This window comes from Lathamus discolor, chromosome 2, assembly GCF_037157495.1.
Source record: "Lathamus discolor isolate bLatDis1 chromosome 2, bLatDis1.hap1, whole genome shotgun sequence".
Classification (NCBI taxonomy): Eukaryota; Metazoa; Chordata; class Aves; order Psittaciformes; family Psittacidae; genus Lathamus; species Lathamus discolor.
Window position 1 is genome coordinate 102,208,960 of NC_088885.1, and position 24,876 is coordinate 102,233,835.

At 35.6% G+C, this 24,876-nt stretch overlaps 1 protein-coding gene across 8 annotated transcripts in view; it reads left to right on the forward strand.

The window, feature by feature from the left end:
- RTTN (rotatin) overlaps positions 1–23,375 on the forward strand; it is an 88,435-nt gene extending 65,060 nt beyond the window's left edge. For 4 of the 8 annotated variants that reach the window (XM_065667909.1, XM_065667910.1, XM_065667911.1 and 1 more), the window contains 12 exons: positions 627–780; positions 953–1,090; positions 2,045–2,256; positions 7,229–7,334; positions 10,756–10,850; positions 14,289–14,366; positions 15,854–15,980; positions 17,280–17,482; positions 19,340–19,607; positions 20,782–20,885; positions 21,225–21,294; positions 22,933–23,375. In XM_065667909.1, the coding sequence (XP_065523981.1) occupies positions 627–780; positions 953–1,090; positions 2,045–2,256; positions 7,229–7,334; positions 10,756–10,850; positions 14,289–14,366; positions 15,854–15,980; positions 17,280–17,482; positions 19,340–19,607; positions 20,782–20,885; positions 21,225–21,294; positions 22,933–23,015 (1,638 nt within the window). In that variant the 3' untranslated portion in view covers positions 23,016–23,375. Of the gene's footprint in view, positions 1–626; positions 781–952; positions 1,091–2,044; positions 2,257–7,228; positions 7,335–10,755; positions 10,851–14,288; positions 14,367–15,180; positions 15,833–15,853; positions 15,981–17,279; positions 17,483–19,339; positions 19,608–20,781; positions 20,886–21,224; positions 21,295–22,932 lie in introns of those variants that run through there. The other 4 variants (XM_065667912.1, XM_065667914.1, XM_065667913.1 and 1 more) reach the window with 4 other exon arrangements.
- The last annotated feature ends 1,501 nt before the right edge of the window (positions 23,376–24,876 follow it).

Below are 24,876 nucleotides of genomic sequence, written 5' to 3' on the forward strand. Positions count from 1 at the left end.
GCAGGCATGTAGTTCTCAACTAATTTTGATGTATGCAAAGCATATAGGGTTACTGCCAATAGAACTACTTTTGTATCAAATTTAACTTTCTGTATATAACATAGAATATACTACGTTCATGGGTCAGCACTATTTTAAAGCTTCTGCTCTGGATTCAGATTTACTTTGAAGAAAGATACACAGGTTGTTAAGAAAACGTGTTTCTGCAGAAATCGGTGAGAATAAATAAATATATCAGGAATATTTTTTTTCCTAAAGCTTTAAATTGAGTTTGTTTTCAGAAACTACATATATTTGTCAATATTAATGACCATTTTTAAGTTTTTCCTTGTGAGCTTCCAGAGAATGTGATGCTGTACATATAACAAGAGTTATGACTTTCTTGCAAGGAACTTTATGACTAAAAATCGATTTCACACATGTGTTTCCAGACTAAGAATTCTGTTTCATCTTCTACCATAAAAATCAAGGGAACAATTTTAGTTAATATCCTGTTATTTCTTATAAGTCATGTCTATTTATTCAAAACGTTGAGCCCATTGAGGTGATGTATTTAAATAAAAAAAAAAATGTGGAAAGTGCAACTATATGGCTTTATTTCATATATTTTTAAAAATATTTAACAGGTGTTATTGCTACTTCAATACTTGTCATCTGTGTCCAGGCTTCTGAAATCATGTTTATTGGTGGACTCTCAGCTTGTTATCCAGGATGAAGTGTTGAAACCTCTCTTGGGAAATATGTTTATGATTCTCGCCATTCGCTCCAAAGATGGGCTAGGTAATGAAGCACTTTGTTCTCAGCGTAGCCAGGCAGAGTCAGGTCTTTATTTATATACCACCTTCATTCAAATTGGTAGTTGTTGTCAGGCTTAGCTGTCCTGGTTTGTGCACACATGTGAATGGTTTGATTTTTTTTTTTTTGTCTTTTCTTGCCCCTGTTATCTTTGCAGATACTGAGTTAACATCTGTACTTCATGAAACATGGGTCGACTTTTTCAACCTTCTGGCTACGTTACTGTGGAAGCGTGGCCAAATATCTTTTCCGTCTGTGACAGCAGCCCTTGCAAATCATTGTAGAGCAATAATTGGTAATGACTGTTCCTGGATGGATTTTAACCTAGCAACTAATAAAATAAATAAACAGAAAAGAGGGACATTCCTGTTTAGATGCTATTAAGTAATTAGCAATGGCATATGCAGAATGAAAACAAGATGTGTCCAGAGCTTGACTAACTTTTTGCCTTAACTGTATTTTTACAACTCTTTCTGATCTCATCAGACTAACCTTTGAACTGTCAGATAAATTCACAAGTTCTGTTTGCATATATGGGTTAGTGATTCTAGTTGTAAATCTTAACCAAATATGGCACCTGTGAGTAAAGCCTGAAATAATCCATTAGCACTTCATTTTTTCCCCGTATATGTTATGTTGTTTTTTTTTTTTTTTGTTTATTTTGGGTTTTTTTTAAGTTTATTATAAAAGGAGTTGTTGGGGGGTTTTGGATGGGTTTTTTGTTTTTTGTTTGGTTTTTTTCATTTCTTCATTAGTTACTTGCCTTGTTAGGGCTCTAGGTCACCGAGATTCTCTGACATGTTTCAGTAGTGAATTATGAGCATAATCCATTCAAGCAGTTGCATGTTAAGTGATCTGGCGAATCCAAATCCAATTGCACACAAAGCAGCTGATGGGTACTGTTGGCATTGTAATGTAAACTGTTGAATAAAGTGAGAAGAGTTCAGAAAATTGTTGAACAAAAGAGTGATATAGCAAATCAAAATTATTTTTTTTTGTTCTTGTTTTATAGTCAAAGCAATGCAGAGGAATTAGTTCATTCAGATGTTATAAACCCCAAATTTTTCTTTCTTAGATTTTTAAAGACTTGTCAAATGAATAGAATTTGTAAATTCCTTGTGCAGTGAACATGTATAACTGCTTCTTGGCTTGCATGCTTTCTTTTGATAAGAATTTCTGAGTTCCAAAGCACTTAAGCTTTATTTAGAATGAAATATAAAATTCTTTATTTTTCTGTTTAACCTTTCAGATAACATTTGTGATTGTATTCATCTGTCAACCACATATCCTGCCTTATGTATGACTAGTTTACAGTTCCTCTCTGTCCTTTTGAATGAAGAAGGGAGAAGGCGTCTCCAAGATAAAGAGAATACATGTCAGAATCCATCTATTAGCTTTCTTCTTGATCACATCGAAGGATGCCAGGCATCAGTAACTCAACTTACTGCATTAATTATTCAGGTATTTAAAATTTCAAGATGTGATTGCAGGATATATTTTTACATTTTTGTATTTTGTTAGAAAGGAATGTAGTTACCTAATAAAAAATTGTTTCTGGTTATGAACCAAGACATCTTTAATTTGAGACGTCTATTACGCTCGTTTTTGAAATTCAGGTAGTAAGCTGGAACAAATGCAAAGCAGCGACTTCTAGGAAGGGCTTTGCAAGGCGATTGTTCTGCAACATCATGGTAATATTATGTAGAGGAGATACAATTCATAGAATATATTTGGCCAAATACATACACTTTTATTTTCCTGCTTTTCCAAACATGTAATGAGATTTTTAAAGGTTTGACACATAGTTATCCTCACATGTAAATTACAGCGTTGTTTTTTATAACAGCTGCCTTCATAAAAATTGTGAACCGAAATGAATCATTAAGCCTTCTAGTTCATTCCCTGGTAGTGTAAGATCAGTGTTTTTGCATTTAAGGAGCATATATTAATGTATTTTCCAGGCTAGTTTTAAATTGGCCAGATAGCGTATTTTCAGTACTTTTTTTAGGACCTTTTAGGAATTTTGGTGACAAAATGTTTTTTTTCTAGATACTTATTCTGAATGTTACGTCTTACTTAGTGTAATCTCATCATAAATTCTTATTTATACTTTTATATACTGTCCCAACTGATTCTTTTTACCTCCCTTATATTTACATCCTTCACTTACATACAGACTTTTAAAATATCTTCCATTACTTAGTAAGAAAAAAAGTAATATGTGAAATTTGTCTGATTTATCTTTCCCTCGCAAGTTGGTTTCTTTATGTACTCGCTGTCCTTTAAATTATGTGCATTTTGTCACTGTGACAATCACAGTGATTCATGACTGTGTTTGTCTAAGAGATACACATTTCATATAACATAGCTTATGATTTCTCATGTTCTGGAGCCAGTTTCTCTTTTTTTTTTGCCTTTTTTTTTTTTTTTTATGAATCATATTTAGTACTGTTGTGCTATGTAAAACGTTAGTTTTTTTCAACATGTATTAGTGTGTGTTGGATTGTGTGGCCAAAATAATGCTCATAGTATCACTTCATCTCCTCTCTTCCTATGGTTGCCAAATTCTTGTAGAGTAACCTTATTCCTACCAGGACTTCTCTTGATCTAGCTGATACCTGTCACACAATTTGTGTTTCCCTGCTGCAGTCTTACACCACTGTGTTTTTATAGCATTTGCTGGGGGATAATTTCTGTCCACTGAGAACCTGGTGTCTTTTAGGGAGGAGAAACTTCATAAGAGGATATTTATTACTGTCACTATATAGGCCACTAAAACTAGAATTCCTTGGGCAACTAATTGCAGACAATTTGAGTGCCTAGAGATTTCCTGTAAGGACATGATTTTTCAGAGATTCACAGCAAAGCAGGGACACTTTATTGAAATCCCATAATTTGCTAAATATCCTATTAGGTTTTTGTATTTAATGTTCCTGTATGTGCCTAAAACTGAATTCCTTGGCTCTGGCACAAGAAATGCAATTACATGGAAGTATGTCACATTCCCTTATTTTCATACAAGTATACATAGCTGATTGCTAGTATTTGCTATCAAAAAGTGATGATTCTTATGGTGACAGCAGAAAAAGTCTACACAATGAAGAAGTAACTGCAGCCAGGCCAAAAGTACATCAGACACTATGACATGGTATTGTAAGAGACAGCAGCTTTTTAACCTGCTCTTTAACTGTTCAGAGCAGTAGATAGACATTGCATTTTGTTCATAAAATAGCTCAAAAGATAACTTATACTAGCTGGGGCTTTATAATGCATTAAAGGGATATAGCTGCTATGATTCCCTCAAAAGAATAGCAGAATTAGGAAAAAAAGCAGCTTCAATTTTTAGAGCAAAGTACATATATTTATTTACTTCTTCCCTCCTTCCCCCACCAGTGGTCATTGAGAGGCAGCTGAAAGACGAGCCCATAGGATGTAAAGTTGGCTGTTAAAAAAAGCCAAACACGCACAAAACTTCACACAAAAAAATATCGAACCACATAACAACTGAAAAATTTAAATATAACCTTCCTTCAAGAGAAGCACTTAAGCAAATAGCTGACTAACATAGAAAATGCAGTGGGAGAGTTTTCAAACAGTCATCTCCATTAATCATCCTTACTACATAAAATCTGTGCAGTAGTTGATATGCAATGGCAAATGCTAACTTAGGACTTTGTCTGCAGGTGTGAATATTAGCAGACCAGGTCCTAAATTAGTATGTATTCTTTCATATAAACACTTTAGTAAATACACATGTTGACTTCAAAAGGTTTTGGTGCTTTTGTGTATGGCACCTTTAACCCTTTTATACATATATTCAAGATCAGAAGTAAAAGTAATAAGGAAACCATGATCTGTACATGTCTCAAATTTAGGCCCTAGCTTTTATTTTCTACATATAAATTATATAATTTTAGAAAGTCTGTCATCTCCCCTTTAACTAACTTACAGAAGGTGCAGACTAACATAGCTATGTCTCCTGTGGATTTATGGGACATCTTAAATTTATTATACATCATCATTTCAAAAAAGTGTTAAAAGTGTCCATTCACATTTTAATACTTTAATGCTAGTAGTTTAAAAATATGAAATCTGCTTGCAGAAGAAATTATAGATTTACAGTAATTTTTTTCCATTCAACTAACTAGTAGTTAGTTGTCAATTATTAATTATTTAAATGTTCCCTATGATTGACTTCTTAATTAAAAACTACAGTTCTTGATTGAAGACTAAAGGAAAAAAAGCATAAAGAAACATGCTTTAAGAAATAATGGAATTTCGATACTTTTAATCTACATTTTAGGTTATGCAAGATTGAAGGAACTCATAATTTTGGTTTTTTTTCATAGAATGGTTTTGGTTGGAAAGGACCTTAAGCAACATCTAATTCCAACCGCCTTGCTCAAAGCCCCATCCAGCCTGGCCTTAAACATTTCCATGGATGGGTCAGCCACAGTTTTTCTGGGCAACCTATTCCAGTGTCTCACCACCCTCATAGTGAAGAATTTTTCCCTAACATCTAATCTAAATATACATTTTTTGTGCTTGAAGCTGTTCCCCTGTCCTTTCACTACATGCCCTTGTAAAAAGTCCCTTTCCAGATTTCTTGCAGGCCCCTTTATAGTACTGGAGGACTGCTCTGAGGTTTACCCAGAGTCTTCTCCAGACTGAACAACCCCAGCTTTCTCAGCCTGTCTTCACATGTGTTCCAGCCCTCTGATCATCCTTGTGGCCCTCCTTTGGACATGCTTTGAGCATGTCCATGTCCCTCTTGTGTTAGTGGCCCCAGAGCTAGATGCAGTACTCCAGGTGGGGACTCACAAGAGCAAAGCAGAGGGGAGAATCACCTCCTTGACCTGCTGGTCAGCTCCTTTTGATGCAGCCCTGGATGTGATTGGTTTTCTGGGCTGCAGGCACACACTTCCAAGTCATGTTTTTCTGGCTTGTGTAAATTAACATCAAGCTTAAAATTTGATTTTTATATTTTTAACTACTCAAACATCTAAATAATTTAATTTGAAGAGAAACCACCACTTATTAGTACGGAAAAATAGTTAATTTACTTAGAATATTCTTGTGTTGCTGGTAGCTTTGGGATCTAATTAGGATCTGATTTTGAAATCTAATTGGTAACTGATTTTATTAGATCACGTGTAATCTAAGAAAACCAATTGTAGTCTAAATGTGATTTTTTTTTTTTTTTTAATAGCTATAAATGCAGAACCCAGTCCATGCCTTGGTATTTTATTTTGGTATCACTTGTCCTTATGTATGAGTTTTGGCTGGTTTTTGTTTTCAAGTTGTTAACTTAGTCTTCATCCCTCGACATTTTCAGTTCTGGTTGAACACATAGAATCGCAGAATCATAGAATAGTTTGGGGTGGAAGAGACCTTCAAGATCATCTAGTTCCAATCCTCCTGCCATAAGCAGGGACACCTTACAATAGATCAGGTTGCTCAAAGCCCTATCCAACCTGGCTTTGGTAACCCTAGAGCTTAGGTTAAGATTTTATTGCATATTACAGTTTAAAAAATTTGTGGCAATTATGAGCTAAAGGGATAACACCAGTAAAAGGTGATATATGCGATGTATGTAGAAATGTAAAATCTATGAGGTCCTATGGCTAAGGTACTCACGAGATTTCTGTCTGAAGTATTAAGTTTTTCTTAAGATGCTGTATTTTTGGCTCTTTAAAATGTGTTTTGCTTTCTAGTATGATCCAGCAACAGTTCTTATTTTATTGTATTACACTGCTTACCATTTTCTGTTGTACTGGATATCAGTATTGAAATGATAATTTAGGAAAAATTGCTAGATAGACAAAATTCTCAAGTGGATAATATAGAAAGCACAGACAGATCCTCGTCTTTCAACTATCTTGTTATATGACACAGAGGCTATACTTACGTTATTTGAGATACTGTGATGTTCACAAAAATAAGACAAATGACAATTTTTCTCTGGCTGGAAGAGTATCTAAAAAAGCCACCAGCTATCAGTGTGTCAATGATGTTTTTATTCTAAAGAATTTCACTGATATTTAATGTCTTTTCTTCATCAGTGTGTTGAAGGAAAGTGAGATTGCACTTAACGGCATGTCAGTGAGTTGTCTGCAATAGCAAGCCTGAATATTAGAAAAGGCCTGGAATGCTAGGGCTTGGAATCTAGGCTTTAGGAATGTGGAATGTAGAATGTTAAGAGGAGTGAGCCTAAGAGGGGGGAATAAAAAATCTTAACATTGTAATTAGGAAAAATAATTAAAAACTTCAATGCAGACAGACTGTAAACATGAATATAGAAAGGGAGAACTCTGGACAGGAATATAGTGATGAATCATCCAAATGAAAATATAGATCATGATAACATATTTATAGATATGAATACTACTTTGCTGACTTTCTCATTTTGGTAATAAAATTCCATTATCTGTAGATCTGTGAAAGAAAATCTTCAAAGGATGTGCTGAAAGGAGCTGCTACAAATGCACTGCTGTCTCTTTTAGCTGTCAGTAAAAATGCCCAGAAATCTGCTTTGGAAGGTAAGCATTTCAAAATGTATGTTAAATGATTTATGAATCAAATGCTTGCAGGTGTTTCATGTATTTTTTTAAATCATAATGGCTTCTGTCAAAAGCAAAGTCCTAGTTTTCAGTGACATTTTTTTGCAGATTTTCACAGAAAACATTATTAATAATTAAAATTTTCAGCTGCAGATAAAATATTACATTGTAGCCAGTATAAAAACTTGTGGTGAAATCACAGCTCTGTATTGGAGTGAGAAGAAACCTGTGAGCTTTTACTGGTAGTGGCATATTCATCCATTCAAAACCGGAGATTTTGTGCTGGTAGTATCTTCCATTTCTTGTTTCGTGCTATGCCAGTACAGGTTTGTAGGTGAAAGTATGCCCTGTGTTCTCAGTTCTGACTAGAACCTTAATGACCTAGACATGAAGAGACCTTTTCTTAGCTTTGTTCTTCCCTGCCTCTTTGTTTCTTTCTTCCTGTTTTACAGTTTAAGTAGGACCTTCTTCCCTTGCGATCCATCATCTTTCATGCTAAGGTTTTGACTTTACAGCATTAAAAAAAAAAACAAACCTCTAATCAAAGGCTTTTTGTCTCTAGTAGAACACAGGGGAGACTGGTTAATTCGCGTTTTAATTGTGTCATACATTAAATACCTGCTGATCAGCCCAAGTGCACTTTGTCTTGGGTGCTTTCTCTTTACTTACATCTCTCTGTTGGTTTGTTCAGTGCTTTAAAACTACACTATGCTGAAATACATAGCCTAGACATATCTGCTCAATGTCTCGTCGCAATAGTGAAGAAAACTCTGAACTTCAAATCCTGTGCTATATACCTACTTTCTGCTCTTTCCCAGTGAGCTAGTGGTCTGCTCAGCCCTTGCTTTAATTAGGGCTCTTCTGCTGATGACCCTCTAGATCATCTAAGACCTAACGTCCTGCGAAGGCACTACCAGTGCACGAAGTGCATCACATTTTACAGTACAGAAGCCTTCACGTCATTCTTGCTGTGATGCAACAGAAACCTTAGAGAAAAGGAAGAGAAGTTCTGAGGTTTAAATCAATGTCCTGAAGATATCTGTAGCTCTAACATCACATGTTCAACTGTTAAGGACTACTTTTTAAGATATCCTGCACCTGGAAAGGAACAACCCCTTACAGCAGTACAAGCTGACTGGGGAGCTGAAAAGGACCTTGAGGTCTTAGTAGGCAACAAGCTGAGTGTGAGAAAAATAACAGCATACTGGGCTCTATTAGCAGGGAACACGGCCAGTAGGTTAAGGGGAAAGGATTATCTGTCTTCTACTTAGCACTTGTCAAACCAAACCCAGAGTAATGCATCCAGTTTTGGCCCAGTACAAGAAAGACATCAACAAACTGGAGCAAGTTCAGCAGAGGGCCACCAAGATGGTTGTTCCTACATGACCTTAAAGGAAAGACTGAGGAAACTGTCAGTGTTCAACCTGGAAAAAAAAACCGTTTTGGGTGGACCTAATAGCAGCCTTCTTTTACCTCTGGGATTTTGGAGAAGACAGAACCAGGTTTTCCACAGTAGTGCATGATTTAGGAGGGCAAGAGAGAATGGGCATAAATTGAAATGTGTCAAACTGGCTATTAAGAAATATTTTCCATTCAAATGCAGTAAAACAGTAGCTAGACATACTGTGCAGTCTCTGTCTTTGGTCAGTTTCAAGACCCAACTGGATAAGGCCACAAGTAAACCTTTCCTGATCTTATAACCGATCCTACTTTGAGCAGGAGGTTGGACTAGGTGGCACCTGATGGCAATCTCATCCAACTTGAATTATCCCATGAGCCTATGATCACAGAATCATACAATAATTTGGGTTGAAAAGGACCTTTAAAAGTCATTTAGGCTAACCACTCTGCAATTAACAGGGACATCTTCAACTAGATCTGGTTGCTCAGAGCCCTGTCCAACTTGACCTTGAATGTTTCTGCAGATGGGCCACCGACTACCTCTGTGGGCAAACTGTTCCAGTGTTTCTCCATCCTCATTGTGAAAATTTTCTTCCTTATATCTAGTCTAAATCCCTGCTTTTTTACACTAAAGCCATTATCCCTTGTCCTATTGCAGTAGGTCCTGCTAAAAAGTTTGTCCCCATCTTTCTTACAATCCCTGTTAACTATTGAAAGGCTGCAATAGGATCTTCCCAGAGCCTTCTCTTCTCCAGGATGAACATTCCCATCTCTCAGCCTTTCTTCATAGTAGTGGTGTTCCATCCCTCTGCTCATTTTTTGTGGCTCTCTGGGCAGAGGACCCCAGAGCTGAGCACACTACTCTAGGTTGGTTCTCACCAGAGTGGGGTAGAGGGGGAGAATCGCCCCCCTCAACATGCTGGTCATGCTTCTCTTCACGCAGCCCAGGATACAGTTGGCCACCTGGGCTGCAAGTGTACGTTGTCAGCTGTTCATCCACCAGTAACCCCATGTTCTTCTTGGCAGGGCTGGTCTCAATCCCCTCATCCCAGACTGCACTAATACCAGTGGCTGCCCTGGCCCAGGTGCAGGATCTAGCACTTGGTCTTGTTGAACCTCATGGGGTTCACATAGGCGCAATTCCCAAGCTTGTCCAGGTTGTTTTGGATGGCATCCCATCCCTCAAGATGTGTCAATACCCATCCCAGTATGGACCCTTGATGGACACCACTTGTCACCGATCTCTATCTTGACAGTGAGCCATTAGCCACTACTCTCTGTGTAACTATCCAACCAATTCCTTATCCACTGAACAGTCCACCCATCACAACCGTATCTCTCGAGTTTTGAGAGAAGGATGTTGCGGGGCACTGTGTCAAAGGCCTTACAGAAATCTCATATGAGATCCCTAGTTCTTCACTTGTCCACTGATGTATTCACTCCATGATTTTGTGGTGAATTAAAGACTCTAGATCCCAAGGAAAGAGCCTAATTAAAAATTTTGCACTTCGTGTCACCTCAACATTTGCTTTCCTTCTGCCTCAGATACAGCAAATCTGCTGCTGTTATGGAAAAGTTGGGTAAGATCAGATAAATGCATGCCACAACCTCTTGCCTCTTCTAGGCAGCATCGTTGAAGATACCCTGAAGAGTTATGAGTTGCTATCCTCTTCTTCCCAAATCCATCTTCCCCTTTCCATCTTAGTGTTCCTTCCTTTTGGCATTCTTCTCAAAGGACTCTGTTGCGAAAGGATTTGAGTGTATTCTTGCTTCTTAAGATCATTCAACTAGATGCATTCTATTTCAGAGACAGTTACTCCCCAATAATCAAGAAGATAACATATGGTATGAACTCCCACAATTTGAACATCTGAATCCTTAAGTCTCAGTTGAAGAGGGTAACAGTGATCAAGATCATTGCAAGAAAGATATTTCATGTTTCATAAAATACTTTTGATTATGAATGAACTTCAAAATGCTAATATTTTTTGTCTTTCAGTTGACTTGATAAACACCTGTATAGAGAACATGAAACATATTCATGCGCAGCTGAATTTGGATTCCTTAAAAGTTGGGAAAGCACAGAAAAAAAAGGTAACTATAAAAATCAGAAGACTGGTATGTTAGGGCACTTCCAAGCTCTTGTTTGTTTGTTTGTTTGTTTGTTTGTTTTGTTTGTTTTCTTGAGGCCAGTACTGTTGTTATGTATCACAGGTGAGACGGAGTAAATGACAGCTTGCATTGGATCTGAATACTAGGGTTTCTTAAAGTTTCAGTGATTTTAGAGCTTTTTTCAACTTGATTATTTTACATACTCAGTCTCCCACCCAGAGTTATGTTCATTAGGTCTCAGTTTCCCGTTCCAACATGTAAATGTCTGCTGATTCGGGAAAGTCAGGCAGAAAATTGCATCAGATGGTGCTTTGCAGCTGCTCAGTTACCAGTCTTGGGTGTTACTGGCCAGAGACCCTGGGCATGCACTGATGTTTGTCTCCATGTGTCTCTCTAGTCTCCTGGATCTTCTCTTACTTGCAGAGTGACCCTTTCTTTCAGAGATCGTTTCCTTTGAGAAATCCTTGTTGCCACCAACTTTTCTTTCCAGAACTCTTAAGCTCGTGTTTACTTAATCTAAATATCCTATATGCTAAATACAATACATGATAGGCCTCAGAATCAGTGGTTCTGTCTCATGTCTTTTCAGTAATTGGAGGATTCAGGACTTCCCATTTTTAGTCCAGGTTATCAGAATTAGCAACTAGCCCATTCTGATTGAAGCCAAGAGCTAGCAGGCTTCTGGTTGGGAGTTCTAAAGTTCACTTTCAGACATTCACCCACATACATGTTCATGCATTTGTCACCTGTGAGTGCCATTTATATGTATTTAGCTCACAGCAATATCTAAGAGTACTGTATTATTTTCAGACATACTTCAGCCTTGACTTCATGGTCCTATCCAGTCCAGCCAATTTTTCCCACCTGGTTTCCACAGTAGTATTTTGCTGTTTCTCAGGTTTTCTCTCTGTGTCTTTCAATTAGTGCTAGCCATTTTGTTGTGTCTGTCTCTGTACCAAGTTAGTCTTCTCCACACCCCAAAACCAATTCTGCTTGCACATGTAAGTCACAGGTTTTTATTCTCTACATTGTCATATTATCTGGCTTCCAATTCTAATTCTGTCCTCCTGCATATTTGGTCTGGATGTTGCAGTCTCTTGTCATTAGACACAATTGTCCCTGGCTATGACTTCTTGTCAGAGTTGTTTTTTTCCTCATACTTCTGGTCCTTCCACCACTTGTACCCTCAGTTTCTTCTCTACATTCACAATTTCTGTAGCCTTTTCTTTTTTTTTTTTAATAACTTCCCTTACGGTTGTTCCAGCCTCTCACATCAGCCAGCTCTTGCTTACCACACCTAGACATAGATTATTTCTTACCATCAGACAAGCATTTCATAAGATTTTTGTGGCAATCTGTTGTTTTCTACCACTTTCATCTAAAAGAATTTTTAAAATACAAACAATAACCTCTGCTGTCAACTTTGATATCTTGTCCACTTCCACATAAAGCAGAAACTGCAGAAAGCATCTTCCTGCCGGATATGTCTGCATTGTTTGAGCTCAACAGTATTTTTCTCCAAGGCATTGGCAGATCCAGACATTAGCCTTGATTTGCGATTGTGGAACTGTGTTTTATAACAGTGAGCTCTTAAAAGAATTTGAGTTTGACCCTGACATTTGAAAGCTACCATATTTTTTCTTGAGATCTCCTAAGCACATTTGTTATCCTTTGTTCAAGGGGTGGAGGCTGGAAGGTGTCCTGCCCTGGACATGTTCAGCAAGGTTGATATTTCTTGGGTTGAGAAGGGAAAATCTGGGGATGTTTGTTCTTTTCCTAGATGTAGAAGGAATTTAAAACCTGAAAGAAAAGAGCCTCTGAGAAAGGTCAGAAACACTATTTAGTTAAGAATTATTTGAAAGAGATTTGCAAAAGGCTTTGTGGCAGATTTCTTTGCTGAGCTGGGACTATGGGTTGCTATATAATATGTAACTGTGCTGTTCATCATATGTGATACATAATGACAAGCAATCTAGTTTCACATGAGGAAAAGTAAGATTCAGCTGATAATTCACAAAACTGCCCCCCCAGCCCACTTGGGGGCACAGTTCTCAAAGTGAAGTTATTGGAGCTTCTTTTTTTTTTCTCTTTTCTTTTAACTGTTTTACCTGATACTCCTTTTTGTTCACAATAATTACTGTGATCTTAACTAAGGGCATGAAAACTACTTACAAATAGCTAAGCTTTCAGAAAAAAAAAAAAAGATAAAAAAAAGAGAAAGAGAACCAAAACACCTCAAAATAGGATTGTAGTAAAAATCAAGATAACCTAAAACAAGTAAATATAGACAGTGCCATCAACAGTCTATAGCTTTTTCAACCTTGTAGAAGTTTAACATAAATATAAGTTGTAGCTTGTAACATTTTATAGGTTTTATTGATATTTATATTTGTTAAATAAATAAACAGTGTGGGATTTCCTTGAAGGAACATCTTAAAGTTACTGCTCATGTTTCGTTTTCATCTTACGCCTGACTTTCATTAACTTTTTTGATGTAGGCTCTTACTTCTTCTCTAAATGTCATCAACTGTACGTTATGATTTATAAGCAAGTACTGTTGCGTCACCTTGTCTGTGGTTAAGCAAGAATCCTATTTTATATTTTTGTTCCTTTATGCTTGATAGAACAGAAATAGTCTGCTGTGGTGAACAAGCTATTGGAATCTGATTATCTTTCAGAAGTGGTTTAGTATGTCAACTTTATAGAAGTTAGGTCAGCCATCATTAGCCTTTTAGTGTCACAGCACTGTCACAAAGATAGATTTCTTTTTTTTTTTTTGTTTACTTACATATTTGAGTCTCAGTATAGGACTTTACTATCCAAAGGTCTGTATTTATCTTTGTAATATTCTTATCAGGATGGAAACTATTCCTATTATTTTGTATAGGGTACCAAGACACTGAGAATATAAGGATGGATTGGTCTGACCAAATATAGAGATCTGTAAGACAGAGCTAGTTTATCCTTGTTGTTACCCAAGGAAGGAAAATAAGTGGGGAGTGATTCATTTGACTTGTTTTAGATGTCTGCTTTAGGGTGGAAATAATACTCAGAAAGTGTTCCCACCCATTCTTCATTAGTTGTAAGTGATGTGGAGTTCTGCATTACTGATCTCTGCATTTGGCCTGATCAGTGCCACTAGAAATAGTATCTGTGGGTTATAAAGAGAGATGAGAATGACTCCAAGTAACTTAACATAAATATCTTTAGTAGTAACTTGTTATAAATGTTTTTAGTATACTAAACTATACTAGCTAGCTGAGATGAATTCTACCTGAGATGAGAAGGAAGCTGCTGCAGAGATGTGACCCAAGTGTTGATGTCTTAAATTTGCATCTCTCCTTTGAAATTGCTTTTATACTTGTACAAAATTAATTCTGGTCTTTTGCTGATGATCTTCAAATATTTTTCTCTGAACAGGAGGATAACCTTAACAAACAGTTAAGGTATTCTATGCAGCTCCTCAGAAACTGCCTCTTTGAAAATGAAGAATGTAAAGTAAGTATACTTACTCTGAAATAGTGTGAGCACATTCAGTTAGTGAATGAAGATCTTGATTATTTTTTTTTCGACTTTGAAATTATTTTCGAGCCGGCTAAATTAAAGCTTGTTATTAATGGAAGAAATACTTTAAATTCCTGCCTCCTAAGAATATTTCATACATGCACAGGAAGTCAGTGTTCTTATTGAAACATCATTCTACCAAAGTTTTAGATGGCTATTGTCCTTTATACGCACTTCTGTTTGTTGAAAGTAATAATTGCAATTTTAAAAGCATATAATATAAAAAATGGATGCAGGGAATGTTGTCGGGCCATAAGATAAGTCATGTAAGAGCGACACTTCACATCTTGGAAAGTTATGTTTCCTTTCCTTCTTTACTCTCTCTTTTCTTTTCCCTTTCTGAAAGACAGAAAACCCAAGCAAACAATCAAAAGAAAAATAAACCATACCCAAAAAAACCACACAAAGAAATCCCAAACCCTAAATAATAATTTGCTATTTATTTTTCTTCGAGTTAAATTACACTAATCTTGCAAGGTACAATTTTAATTTCATCTTGGGGTTATTTTCATAATTTTCCTTGCTCAAAATCTTGTTTTGAATTTCTTCATTTCACGTTCTTTGTTGTTCTGTTGGCTTTTTTAGTTTGTGCGTTTCAATTTCTTTTCTACTTTGGTTCTTCTGCTTACCTGTTTTTAACATGGGGAAAATTCTACATTCTTTCTTTCCTTTATTATTCTTTTCTGATTACTACTCTGCCTTATTGCTAATACCTTTCATACATTTACTCCCATTTTCTCTTTCACAGTTAAATTTGTCTTGGCACTGTGGTACAACTTGTGCTACTTTTAGCAAATGCATTGGTGGAAACCCAAGATCTCCAGACCTTCCAGAAGTATCCCTATTGCGGACATGTGTTAGCACCACTTTTGTATATAGAACACCATGTAAACTATGGACCTGAATAAGCCATCTCATTGTCCTTAAGGTCCCCATAATTTTGTTGTGTCATAATATCAGAGAAGAGATATTGTGGAATATTTTGTTTTGTTTGGTTTCAGTCAGGGGTCTGCAGAGACAGTTTCTGGGAAAAGAGAAGGAGGTTGCAGTTGATAACTGAAGTTTTCTATCATTTGCTCTGTAGAACTGCAGTCTTCTATTTCCATGCATTTTGAGTTCTAATAATTAGTTTAGTTGGAGTAGAACAGAACTTTAGAATAGGGATCTCTCGAACAACCACAGTTGGAATGAATAAACTTTTGTTTGCATGTCTCAGTAATTGAAATGAGTGCTGGTTTTGACTGGGATAGAGTCGGTTTCATTAGTGTTGAAAGTAGGGTGTCAGTTTTCTCCCTACAGTCTTTTACAGCAAAATAATGGGACACAATAAGATAAAAATATGCTTTTCTCATTCTGTTTATGCTTCATTTTCAAAGTGTTTAATAGTATAGCAGTTTAAATTCTTCCTCATGTTCTTGTAGATGGCAGCACTCAAAGCTCATCTTGTTCCTGTGCTGCATTCACTATGGCCATGGTTTTTAATGGACGACTCCTCAATGCAAATAGCTCTGCATTTGCTTTGTGTCTATACTGCAAACTATCCTGCAGGTAGGAGAGTCACTTTATGATGTAATACATCAAAATGTTTAACCAGAATAATTAAGAAAGAAAAACTTTTAGAATGTTTATTAGTACCATAACAAGGAAGTGTAGAAGCCCTGGTCCATCAAAGTCTATCAAGAATTTTCATTTTAATACATTCAAGACTTTTTTTCAGATCCTGTTTCAGACTATTGGATTTAGCAAGAGTACAATTGTATTAAGGGATTAAATAGCATTAAATTCAAACCATTATGTTTGAAGGTTACAGTGAAAATCCTGCCAAACTGAATAGTATTCTATAAAAATACTACTCTAGGAATTCTCTCTCAGAGAACAATGTGTCAGTACTTCATATAGTTTATACTTCAGCCCTTACTGAGAACATCCTGGTTTTGATATATACGATAATCTAATTTAATTCCGTACTAAATTTCTTCCATTTATTTGTGCATTGGTCTCACTAGCTTATATTTGTGTATTTTTCACAAGGATTCTCTTTGTCATTTGAATAAATCTTTTATTTCTATTTATGAGTAATAGTTTTTGGTGGGTTTTTTTTCTGCTAATATGAATTTGTGTCATTCCATATCCTGGTTATTGACTCAGGTAATGATTTGCTAGTGGCTTGAAGAGACATACAAGTATCTGTTGATTTCTCCCTGTCAAAATACCATAAAAGGGTTAGCATGGTTAAAATATACTAACTGAACAGTCTGAGCTTTTTAACCATCTTTTTAGTTAATGTCCTCACACCTTAAATGAGTTTGTGATGCCTGGTTTTTTTTCATTAAAGACTTTTTTTTTTTTAGTGTGGACTGAGTATGTATTGTATATGTGTATGAAATGTGGTCAAATACGTATTAGTCAACCACAGGATATAAAATTAAAATGTAATGTCCTGTGATGTACTGGAAGTTAAGCTGAAGTCCTGATGGTCTTTCTTGTTTCTTAACTCCTCACTAATAAGGACAAGTAGTTTTAGCTTCATCAGATTTTTTCTTTCTGTCCAAAATAGTTGATTTATGAGGTGACCCAAACTCACATACTCTGAACTGATTAACCACTTCCCCTTAGTGTAGTCAAACAAAGAAATACATGTAGATGTTTTCATCAGTTAAAAAATGCACATTTCTATTCAAAGCATGTCTCACTGACTTCACTGTGGTTCAAAGAAAAAGATTAAACACACTCCTTTTGAAAGTTCCATCTCAATCTTTGAGATGTTAGACTGCCCTTTCTAGAGATTTTTTTTTTTTTTTAAGTATATGTGCATTTCTCATATGATAAACATTCAATTTTTTTAAGGTTGTACTTCACTTTGTTGGGCCGGTGGTGGACCGTCATCATCACTTCCATCTGCACGAAGTGCAGCTGGCAATTCATTAATGCATAACGTCTTGAAATTGGCTTCCCAAGTGTCAGATGATAACAGCCCAATTCAGCAGGTGGTCTTTTGTCTTCTTTCTAACCTTGCTTTGTCTCATGACTGTAAAGGCACTATTCAGAAGGTAAGTACATAATATTCTTGATATTAGGAATGTGATGGATGCATTTTCCTTTTTAATAAACCCTCATATTTCAGTATGGAATGTTCTGTGATCTTATGGAGATGCTTCTGCAGAAATCAAAGCCGTTGTCTCCTCAGTTGTTTTACTGTTCCCAAAGAGAATCATGCAATTCAGTCCTATTCGTAGTCTAAGCAGAAACAGCAAATGGAGCCAAATTTTGCTAGAGCTTTTTAAACCCTCTCAGTTTCAGTGAAGTATAAAAAATTTAATACCTATATATACTGATAGCAATAGTTAGTGGATCATGCAAGTGAGCATACAGTAGAACAAACTGCATGGGGGTAAACAACAAATTAAACATTGTATAAATCATTAGGCATACTGTATGAAACATTCTTTGTAAAAGTTTAAGAGAAGATGTCCTGCATGTCTATAATTGGCTGTTACTTAGGAATCTATTTTAATTTCATAAATAAGAATATATAAGTACTGTCTTTTCCATTTTTAATTTGCATATTGAATGATCCTCTATGAAATTTTCTTTGAGAAATCTGTTTTGTTAAAATTTAACATTGATCATTTTAATAAATTCAACACCTTGAGCAGTCAAACCATGTAGAACATCAGCTACAGTGGTGATATGATAAAACTAGCTAACACTGTAGAACTTACAAAAAGTGTGTTTGTTTTTACAATCTTTTATAGTAGTTTAATAATTTCAACAATTTATCTCAATTTACAGTAACAATGTTGTGTGCTTGGACTTAGTCGCCTGTTAGAGAAGGCAGGGAGAAGTATGACCTTTCTGTAGTGCTAATTCTGTAAAATCTGGTCATACAGTTGTAAAATTGCTGAAACTCAAACTTTGTGATAGAAACTAAGAGTTTGAGTTCTTTTCTATGGTAGTTGGTCTGAATTGGTTTGGCTTTTGCTGTGTTCAGAGTTTCACTCTAGTGTGATAATACTTAAGTCTTTGTTCTCTCTCCTGAGCTCTGCTTTCATAAGTGTAAGCAATGCTGAATTATTAATTCCATCTATGAAAATTAAATTGCCAATATTATAGTCATGTGAAGAAAACCACAATGAAGTTTTATGCTGGATTGTTAGCTTTTAACTAGGCGCGCTTGTGTTGTTGAAGGTCAGTGAGGTTGGGAATATTTAGTCAAGGATTTGTTTCATCATAGTCATAGGAGTGTTATCTTAGAACTTCTCTCCCATTTGATAGGGAATAGGTTTTCATCTGTTCAGAGTCTCCTTAAAGTGGAGGCAAACACTGGGATTAGGAAAGAGTAGTGTATGCCACATCAGCACACTGATCTCTTTCTTCAAAGCTTACAAAACCAGACAACATTCCTATGGCTGTCAGTGAAGGGGGGTGTGGGACTATAGATCCTTATAAGTCCCTTCCAACTTGAGATATTCTATGATCTCTTTAGCATGTGCTAATAATGCAAGCAATAATAAGTAAGGAATCAAGAATGCATTAAGTAGTGCATTGATTCAATTAAATTTTTCTAGTTTATTTTTGGGCATAAATGCTAAGTGCATAACAAGAAGCTTAGGTAGTGATGGGAATTAGCCTTTAAAGAAATATGGTCAACTTTTCTGTAACTACATTGCATAAACTATTACAGAAGAAAATGTATTTTACCATATTAACATTTTAACCAAGATGTGGATACTTTTTAATATGCAATTCTTTCAAAAATTCATGACTATAATAATGGATTCCCTGAAATATGTAAATGAAACATTAATACTAGGTTTTAGTCAAGTGTGCAGACTGGAAGGTCAGACAGCAATGAGCAAAACATGGACTACTCTAATTTCTAACATCTTTTTTCCTCCGTCTGACAGAGTAACTTCCTGCAGAACTTTTTGTCTCTTTCATTACCAAAAGGAAGTAATAAAAATCCTGGTAATGTGTCTACTCTTTGGCTAAAGCTGCTACTGAACATATCTTTTGGAGAAGAGGGACAGCAGATGATTATGAAGATAAATGGATTCTTAGACCAGATTGTGGAAATGTGTAAATACAAACACAAAAGCAGCCAACATCTAGCACTTCTTATTCTACATAACATATGTTTTAGTACAACTAATAAGCCAAAGATATTAGCTAATGGTAAGTATCTAAAAGGTATTCAAGCTATTTTACTCTGAGAACATTGGGCCTTCCAGATATGTTTTCATTGCAATTTCAGTTACTAACCAAGAACACAATATTGTTGTTTAGAAAAGCATTTTCATAAAAATTATTTTTGTAGAAGTAATTACAGAACATATATTTTGGCAGAAAATCAAATAATATATAGCAAAAGGAAAAGCAAATAGTTAAAAATATAAGAGATGAGACTGATAATATATAGTAACACATGATGAATAAAAGGATTTTTTGCATTTTTTTCAAACAGCTCATTTTCAGGGAGGTTTTGAAGGGATCCTTTGTGTCAGTCAGTTTGAAATAAATGAAGTTCCTGTCTTTCAGTTGGACAAAATGTATTAGCTCCTGCAAGTCACAAATGTTGAGACAGACTATTTTGTGTTATGTCATGCCATGTATATTTAATGTAAGAACATTCACAGAACTTTTTTCTCTTTTTTTTTTTTTAAAGGCCTGTTTCCCCTATTTAACTGCAAAGAATACTCCTGTCTTTTTCAATAGGTTTTCATAGTGTCCATGCTTTTTTTTTTTTTTTTTTTCTCCCTAAGGGGCTGATTTGCTGCTTAATTAAGCGTACATTACTCAGTTCCATAATCTATGATTTTTTATCACGAAGTGAGTAAGCAAACTTAAGGACTCTGGCTTCAGAACAAAGCTAAGAAATTAAGGCACCTACCATGGGGTGGCGAATATTTCTCATTGGTTAGAAATCATCTACATAATAAGTACTAAGGAAAATAAAAACATCTTAATTTCCATCCTGATGTGGCTCTAATTGTAGATACTGGGAGTTGTAAAACAGTTTCATGGCTTACTCAGTCTCTGTGCATAGCTGATGGCTGTGCATGTTTTATTACGTTGCTTAGTTTTGTTTTGCTATATTATTTTTAACACTTCTTTGAATGCAGTCTGCCAGTTTCATAAGTGCATTTAAATTTAATCTGATAATAAAGTTTGTGTAATTCCTCTGACATACAATACTTGTCATAAAAATAAGTGTGCTCCAAAATACTGAGACATGTATATGTATTTGTGTGGGTTTGATTATATTTTCTAGATGCAGTTTGTTTTTTTTTGTGGTTTATTTTTTCTGGGTTGTTTTTTTTTTTTTGCTATGTTTTATTTTCTTCATTAGATAAAGCGATTGCAGTCCTGTCTGGCTGTTTGGAAAGTGACAGTTGTGATGTTCAGAGAATAGGAGCAGCTTCGTTTTGGGCTTTGCTTCACAACTATCAGAAGGTTAGCATTTTGAGAAATACATGAAAAATTTGTAATGTTTCTATGCTGTAAACAATACAGCAGCCTTTAAGTAAATAAAAAAGTTTATAGTAGCAGTTCCATTTTATTTTTGTATTCACATAGGTGCTCAGACTAGGACATTAAACAATGTGGTAAGGAAGCAGCTTGTCCTCTGTGATTTGTGACTGCTTATATAAATGCAGACTGTATGATGATACAGTCATATGATAATTCTAAGATTCTGCTGAATTACATTAATTTTCTAAGCTTTGCTGTTAAAGTGTGAACATGTGGGGAAGAAAGTCATTTCACTATTTTGTGTGGTTTTGTGTGCTACAGGCAAAAGTGATTTTGAAGAATCCATCAATAAGGAGAGTAATAGATGAGGCTTATTCTTTAGCGAAGAAAAGTAAGTCTTATTTGCAAATGATACCAGTTCTGTGTTTTTTTGTCAACCAGATTGTGAATACGTTTTAATTTATATAATCACAGTAAGTTTTCGTTGTGCTACAGTTTTTTGAAAGGATAATTTTGTCTCTAAAATCATGAGTAATAATATGGTTTATGGTTAGGCATCTTATAAATATAGATATAGAAAAATACCTCTTGGTTAACATATTATAAATGATACCTCAGGTAATTGCCAAGGTTAGCTTGTAACAATAATTCTGATCGTGCTTGCAGCAAAGTTTGCGATAAGTTGTTCATCTAGCAATGACTTTGCTTAACAGTGCTCAACCTCACAGTGTTCAGCCACAGAGAGAAGGCATCAGAACAGATCATTGTGCCAGTCTTAAAATACTGTACCATGAGTTAGCTGACTTTCTGAAGACTTGAGTTTTTTGCTTAACTAACTGAATATAACTATCATTTGAATAGCTTTTATATGATAGGTTGCCATCTTCAGTTCAAGAGCATTTATTCTGAAGGGTGTTCAAACACTGGTCTGTAGCTGGGGTTTATTGGAACGCTCTGATCTTGCAGAAATATGCAAATGTCTCATTTTAATTGCTCTATAGATGTAGTCAAATAGGCTTATCAATTTGGGGAGCTTACAATGCCAGGTTCTGACAGTACTTTGCACAACCGAATTGCCACAGAATTTCTGCGCACGTTAAACATTGTTAGTATACTAATAAGGAGATGTATTCTTGCTAGACTCTGTCATGCTAATACTTCTGTACTGTCACCCAAATCCATTGATTTTGCCAGTGTAGTGTTTCAAACTCATCCTTTACTAAGTCAATTATTAAATATAACATATGCAACATTTCATATATTCATAGTGTGTTCATTTATACGTAAGTTTTTGTTGTTCTTTATAGTGTAACTACCACTGATCAGGGAATTTTCAAAACAGTATGTTGAATCAACAAGGTAGAAATATGTATCTTTTTCAGACCAGCGCCTCATAACATTAATCCCCATTTATTTAGGTACTGCTTTAGAACACAAAGTTCTAGACTGAAATAGCAATTTTTAATTCAATAACCATCGAAGTATCAAAATACTGAGTATGAAGTTATTGAGTATGAACTGTAATTGTTGCAGTGTACAGTCAGGTGAAGTTGCAGTCTCTATTTTCATGCATTAAGGTTCTCAACTAGCCTACCCTAGTTAAGTATCCCTTGATCACATTACAGTAATAATTGGGCTAAAATGGTAGATTGTTCTGAGTGTAAATGGGTGAATTTTTCAACATGGCTGTTGTTATTTTACATTTCTCACTTTGTTGTGCCCAAGGAGAAGTTTGAGGAAGAACAAAGCATGACTTGATTGTAACAGCATAACCAAAAGGCAGTTCTCACTTTTTTGTCACAACCAAGTAGGGGCTTGGAAGGTTGTGAAAATCTAGCCTTGAACAAAACAAAACAAAGCAACAGAATTTGCAACATAAAGTATAAGTACTTGATTTGCTACTCATTAATATACAGGTTAAGATCATAAATTAATTCTAACAAGGTATTTGATGCAATCTTTGAAAAAGTAATTTTTTATTAAGAATTAACTAGAAGTTCAAATTGTGGGTTTTTTTATTTCCTTTTAGCTATTCCACAGCCAGAAGAAAATGAGCTACACGCCTACTATTTAAAATGCTTAGAGAATATAGTGCAGCTTCTTGATTGTTAATCATCATCAGATGATGACTTATGTTGAAAGTGGACAGCTTACTCAGTGAGAAATTTAAAGAAATCACTTCTAATTCATGGATCTGTAGCAGCAGCATATATGCAGTGGAGGAAGTTTATGAAGCCTTTGAGGAAGAATTTCATCACTTTGAACCAAAGAAGTCGCACTAAATGCGGTAATGTAATCCCAATGGGAAATCATAATGATGCCATGTATAGTATGCACACAGAAGAAGGAATGTACAGATGAAAAGGATGTGAAAAATCAGTAATTTTCCTAAATTATGCATTGAAATTATTACTGTAAAGTATTAGAATTGCTGTTTTGGATTGGTTTTAATAAAGAGGTTTTTAATTGAAATCAGCATTTGTTGTCAGTGGATTGTAATTTGTAATGTTGTATATGTGCACAGTGCATACTGCAATTTAAGAAATGAAAATGTTGGCAATCGTGGTATGTTATACGTATTAGGTATAGAACAGTAAGGTGTGTGGTTTAGTTTTGATGGTTTTCAGTTCAGACTCTTGCATTTTCATTTTTATTTAAGATGCTAACAACTGAAAAAGATCTGCCAATTGCTGGTATTACAGGTGACAGTTATGTTAATATAGCAGTTTATTCAGGATGGGAGGTATGTGTATCAGTTTTAGTTATGTTACAACATTATAGAAAATACTTGAGACATAATCTGTTGGCTTCCAATTTATAAACACTTCAAAAATTTTCCCTAAGGGAAAAAACAGTCTGATATCCAGGCCTGTGTTATCTTTGAACTGCTACTATATAACTATTGTCATAAGCTTTCTAGTAGTCTGTTCTGAATGAGTTTGAAAGAAAAACACATTGATGCTTGAACACATGACAGTTTTGCTGAACGTGCTTCTGAAGCATTCTAACAGGTTGTTTCCATTTCCTTCAACACCTAAAGTTTTTTGTTTTATGTCAGGGACAGCTTAAAGGGAGCAAATAGAAAGCACAACTTTGCTAACATCTCTAATAGGGCTGTAGCAAGGTCATGTCTACCTGCAACTAGTCTTTCTAACCAGGTACTGAAAGTGTTTTCCACTGATAGAGGAAATTTTGTTTATTTGATTTGTGATACCTATAAATAATGTGTGATTTGAAATTATTCAGCTGACATAAGTGTGACCCTTAGAGCGGCTGGATTAACTCATTACTGTAAATGTAATCATCAGCTAACCTCCTGCTCCTCCACCTGACAAAAAGCACCATCAGAGCCCGATTCTTTCCCACTTGATACATTGCATAATTATTGTAACTTGCAAAGTGTTTGTTAAATGCTGTCATACTTATCCCATAGTACTGCAGAGCTGTAAGCTGCAGGGCAGGGGAGCACTCAGCAGACAAGTCTGCAAGTCATTGTTTGCTGTCTGGGCTTTGGGGGGGGGGGGGGTGTGTGGGGTGTGTGTGTGTCTCTTCCCCTCGGAATAGCAAGTGCCAAGTCTCTTCAGAGACTTATGTTTCAGCATACTTGACTGACCCCAATGATTTCTCTCATAAATCAGGTTGCAAGTCAAAACTCCGATTGTTTGCCAGTTTGCTTTCTTTTTTAGAGACACAAAGAATGAAAGTACTTAATGCCAAATTAAGTCTAAAGGATGTAACCACTCAACACTTTTTCGAAGTGTAGAAGTACACGTGGACCTAATGAGGTGAAATAGGTCTGCATAGTTGAATGGCCTCATTAAATGTAAGTACAATAAAATACCAAAAGAACCGGGTGCTTGTTTTCTATAAAACATTTCAATTTTACTGAGCTGTACAAGTTCTTGAAGGAATTATTCATATTGAAAAATCCAGATAAATTATGACTATACTTGCTGTTACACTAAGCCTTAGT